Source organism: Sminthopsis crassicaudata, chromosome 2 (genome assembly GCF_048593235.1).
Source record: "Sminthopsis crassicaudata isolate SCR6 chromosome 2, ASM4859323v1, whole genome shotgun sequence".
In the NCBI taxonomy this organism is placed as follows: Eukaryota; Metazoa; Chordata; class Mammalia; order Dasyuromorphia; family Dasyuridae; genus Sminthopsis; species Sminthopsis crassicaudata.
In genome coordinates this window covers 424,236,490-424,241,284 of record NC_133618.1, presented here as the reverse complement: position 1 = coordinate 424,241,284, position 4,795 = coordinate 424,236,490, and the positions used below count along the sequence as shown (strand labels likewise).

Genomic DNA, 4,795 nt, shown 5'->3' with positions numbered 1-4,795 from the left:
ATATAATCTTCCTACACCATTCCTTCTTTCCCTAGTGGTCGGCTTTACTCCCCATGGTTCGGCTTCAGAGTTCAGGCCTGCCCGCAGATTCCTGCACTATCGAGTCTCTTTCCCAAAATTTCTCCTAGGCTTCTTTCTCTTTCTAGTAGCCTCTGAGGATATCAGGACTCTCCAGCCTCTGACCCCAACCGAGCTTGAGCTCAAAAGAGGGAGATGGTGGCACTAGACACTCACTGACCTGGGGAACGATCCTCTAGGAGGGCTGCGGTGGCGGCTCCAGAAGCGAGCTCACGTCCGTCCCCGAGTCCTCCCGGGATCCGAGCTCTAAACGGAACGTTCTAATCCCCGGGGAGGCTGAAATATAAGAAACTGGCCCAAGAGCCCTTGGGCAGTTGGAATCCTCTGCCTTCAACACCATTCCCCCCATCCCAGTCCCCGAGCTAGGAGTGTAACAAAACTATGGAAAACTGAACAACAGGAAAAAGAAAAGGAAACGAAAAAAAAATAATAAAATGAAGTAAAATTAAATAACTAAATTTTATTAAATAAAATTAATTAAATAAAATGGACGAAAACTCAATAAAATAACGGAACAAAAGCAAAGGGCTCTGCCCCCTTTATCTCCCCAATTCTGGGGTCGCTTGTCCTGCCGTCTCTCCCAACACGGCTTTGCTCCCATCCCAACCCTAGCTCTTCCCGCCTCCCGGGGGAAGCAGACTCGGGGCGCCGATTCCTAAAGAAAACTTTTATTTACACGTTTGGGCAAAAGTACAAAGTATTATACAGGCGCCCCGCCCGGGGGGAGCGGGGCAGGTGAAACCTAAGGCGCTTTGTCGGGCCCGGGGCATGGGCGAGGGCTAGGAGCCGGCAGAGGGAAGGGAAGGAAGGCCCGAATTGTGCTGCTTCGCGGAGCCCTCGCTCGTCCCGGGCCCTGCGGGGCGAGCGCGGCCGCGGGCGGAGCGGGCTGAGCCGGGTGGCGCGGTCCCAGATGCCCTGCGGCTAGCCGGCCTCTTTGGGAGGGCGGCAGCCCGTGCCCCTCATCCCGTCCCCTGCCCTCTCTCCCCCCATGCTGGCCCGACCCGGCCCAGCCCAGCCCGGCTGGGAGACCGGGGTTGTGGGCCCGTCCCTAGCCCCGAGGCTCGGGCCCGGGCCGGAAGCGCTCTCGGGGTGTGGCGGTCCGGCCGCGGCTCAGACCAGCGAGGTGACGGCGGGAACCTTGGTGCCTTCTTCCTCCCAGGGCTGCAGGTTCTGCAGCGCAAACAGCGACGAGTTGTGCAGACAGAGCGGGTCCGGCTGGATGGAGTCATTGAGGCTCTTTTGGAAGGCGTCATGCTGGAGCTGCAGCATCAGCCGGCTTGCTTGCTGCCTCTCGGCCTCTCTCTCCTCTGCAGTCTGCCGCCTGCACGGGGTAGGGGAAAGTGGTGGACTCACCCGCAAGGACTTACTTCCTTTCCTGGCCTCAGTCAGAAGAGAAACCCTATGCCTTTCCGCAACCCCCACCCCGCAGCTCTTTCTCACCCCGGAGTCTTCTCTCCCTTAATCCCGAAATCACGATTTTTAAATTTTCTCCGGGGCAGGTTATGGTCAAGAGCTAAGGACCAGAGATCAAGCAGCACTTTGGAGAAGGACCCACGGGCTTCCGTGGCTCCGAGATTAAGGAGGAAGGCGGGGCTGGGCTGAATGAGCACTGGAGGTGGGGTCGGGTAGTAGGACCAGGCAGGTTCCTGGGACCTGCCAGGTCCCAGGAAGCAAAAATCAAAAAGGAGCCACAAAAACTGGTCCCAGGAAAACGGATTCTACCCATCCGGGTCTCCTCGACCCCACCGAGAAGTCTCTACCCCTCCCCCAACTTCTGGTCCCCTCTTTGGTTTTGTTCGTAGATTTTTCGTTGCCGTTGCTTTCTACGAGAGAGAATACTCTGCTAAGCTGCGGGTGTTTCGTTATTGTTATTTAGACAACAAAGATAGTTTCGATTCTGTAATAAGAACAATTAGAAAATGGCCTTTAGGAACACTACTACGTTTTGCGGGAGATGTCCCACCCTCATTGCCTCTAAGAATCCTCTCCTGTTACTGATTTGTCCTTCAATCCATTTCCCTGAAACCCTTTTCACCCAAATCAGAGAACCCTCTCAACCCATGCAGGTAAAATGCTCTGGGAAATGGGTAAAAGAACCAAAGTGGGGCAAAGAGGCTGGATAAAAAATCATACTAGAAAGAAGGAAGTGGAAAGGGAAAGGAAGGTGGAGATAGACAGAAAGAGAGAGGGAGAGAGAGAGGGAGTAAAAAGACAACAACGAAAACAAAAACAAAAACCTCCCTTCCAAAATGAGAACATAGAGAGAAGACTCAGATGCATGGAGAAGAAAGAAGAAACAAAGAACCAGGAGATGAACCAAAACAAGAAAAATAACTGTACAAAAACGAGAGCGGGAATCCTAGAGATGGACCGAGGTGTAGAGAAAGAAAGCCATGGGAAGAAATATTTGGAGAGAAGAGAATCTAAAAAATTCATAATGACTAGGAGGAGGAAAAAGAAGGGGAAAAAAGGCAGGAAAAAAAAAAGAGGAATAAAGGCTATGCAAGGTGATAGGGAGCAAGAGAGACAGGAGGGAGACGGAAGGCAGGCGGGAGGAAGAAGTGAAAAGGGCCAGAGTCTAGGACCAGCTCCAGGCTGAGCTGACTTCTCTCACCGCCACTTGGTCCTCCTGTTTTGGAACCAGGTCTTGACCTGAGCGTCGGTCATCTTGAGGGATTTGGCGAGCGCCGCCCTCTCGGCAGAGGCCAGGTACTTCTGGCGATGGAAACGTTTTTCTAGTTCGCAGATCTGCACCCGAGAGAAAGATGTGCGGGGCTTCTTCCTTTTCGGGGGCGTCCGGTTCTGATATGGGTGTCCGATTCTCCGAGTTACCGTGAAGGGAGTGAGCGCGGCCGCTGCTATGGAGATAGATGGTACTTGTTGGAGCCTAGGCCCATGCCACTTTTCGCTGATTGGGCTTACCCTGATCGAGAACAGGAGTAGGGGGACTCCCTGGAATCCCTGGCCGGGCCCAGTCTCATGCTCCCCTCCAGATGCAAACCACTTATTTCATTTGGTTTCGTTTGTTCCCACAACTCAGGGGCCCGACAAGGACCAGAGACATCCCTCCTCTCTACCACCTCCTGCAACCCCGCCCCCGTCTAACTCTCCAAGAGCCCCGATCCCCCACCCCACCCCGACGCCGCGGGGGTCTCCAGGGGCTCAGGGCTTGGAGGCCTCTCCAATTCTCGTTATTCCGAGATTTTTTCCCAAAGAAGCGACTTGGGTTGGCGGGCTGCGAGGTGAGCGGTTTGGGGACGGAACGAAAGGCAAGAAACACAGAGGCCCTGACCTTGGGAACACACCCATCACCTGGGCTGGGGAGCGAAGCAGTGGAAGGGCCCCGGGAGCGATGGGGCGCGGCGGCGGGCCGCGCCGCTAGTGTGATGGCTCACCTGTGAAACGATCTTTCACAAAGCGACGGCTGCTTTCCATCCAGGGAAAGTTGAGTCCGCCTAGGCTTGGCACAGCAGGCACCGCGGGCATGGCGGGCAGCGCACTGGGCAGTGGCGGCGGCACGGCCCCCGGGAGCGGCCTGTGCGCCGGAACTCGAATCACCCCCGCCGGTGCCAGGCTGAGGTTGACACTGTAAGATCCCGCGTCCTCAAAGGGTGCGCCAAGGCCGGCGAAGGAGGCCGGTAGGGACGGGTACGTGGCTCCCGGCCGGCTCCCAGGTCCTCCCAGGTAGCTGGCGCCGTCGGGGCCCCTAGGGGCGGGTGCGCTGTCCTGGTCCGGGCTGTTGAGAATCTGGTCTATACCGAAGCTGATGGGCTCGTGAGAATGTGGGGTCTGCGCGCTGGCGGGCGCCTCCATCCTGGGCGGGCGGGCGGGCTGGGCTGGGCTGGGCGGGGAGGCGGCTGGGTCCCCGTTACGGCGCAGCCATGAAGGGCCCGGCGCCTCTCCTCGCACTGAAACTTTGCCAAGAGTGCGCGGGCCCGACAGGCTCTGTGTCATCTTTCTTGAACCGAACCTGGAGTTTCCGCTGCTAATTTCTCTCTCGCCACTGCCATTGGCTGTGAGCAACAAGCCTCTCTCTTCTCATTGGCTCCTGGGTTTCAATAAAGGGCTAATTCATGGAAATAGGAGCTTAGGGACTGTTCCAAGGTGACATCATTTTAACAAACGAACAATAGGTCAAATTTATTAGCCGGGATAATGGGCGGCGGATATTTGCGCTCGAACATCAGCCTTGAAACTCGAAATCTAAACGAAGCTGCAATTAGGAGGCGCTCCCAGTTCCATCTCGGGCCCGGGGCCACAAATATCTGCAGCTTCAGGCCTGACTTCTTAATATCTTTTATTTTTTCTCTAGTTTTCTATTTTTACCCGTTTGCGCAAAAAAGCAACTAACCAACCTGTAAAAACAATCCCCCCCAAACAAACAAACAAACAAAACCCAGAATTCCTCAAAAGCAAAATCTGGATTCTCACAAGAGTCAGGAGACTATTCCTTCTGGAGGTGAAGGGAAAACCAGGTGCGCAGGGCTCCAAGGCTCTACAAGATTCCGCGCTTTTTTCCCCCCTCCCCGCGGATCCCGGCCCAGACAACTAGATCTACGGACAAGTGTAGGAGCGCGGCGGAAACCTTTATTTCTTTTAGAGGGGATCCTGGAATACTCAGTCTGCACGGCTCTAGGACACTTCTCCTCCCATCCCGCTGACCCCACTGGCCCGGTCTCCACGTACGATGTGTTCTCTCAGGCTCAGAATGGTTCTT

General features: G+C 55.4%; 1 protein-coding gene across 1 annotated transcript; it reads right to left on the bottom strand.

The window, feature by feature from the left end:
- Positions 1-518: 518 nt before the first annotated feature.
- On the bottom strand, positions 519-4,046 carry TLX3 (T cell leukemia homeobox 3). The gene is made up of 3 exons (XM_074285150.1): positions 3,474-4,046; positions 2,693-2,936; positions 519-1,399 (listed from the first exon to the last, which is right to left on the bottom strand). The coding sequence occupies exons 1-3, from the start codon at positions 4,030-4,032 to the stop codon at positions 1,189-1,191; spliced, it is 1,014 nt and encodes a 337-aa protein (XP_074141251.1). The 5' UTR covers positions 4,033-4,046; the 3' UTR covers positions 519-1,188.
- Positions 4,047-4,795: the final 749 nt, after the last annotated feature.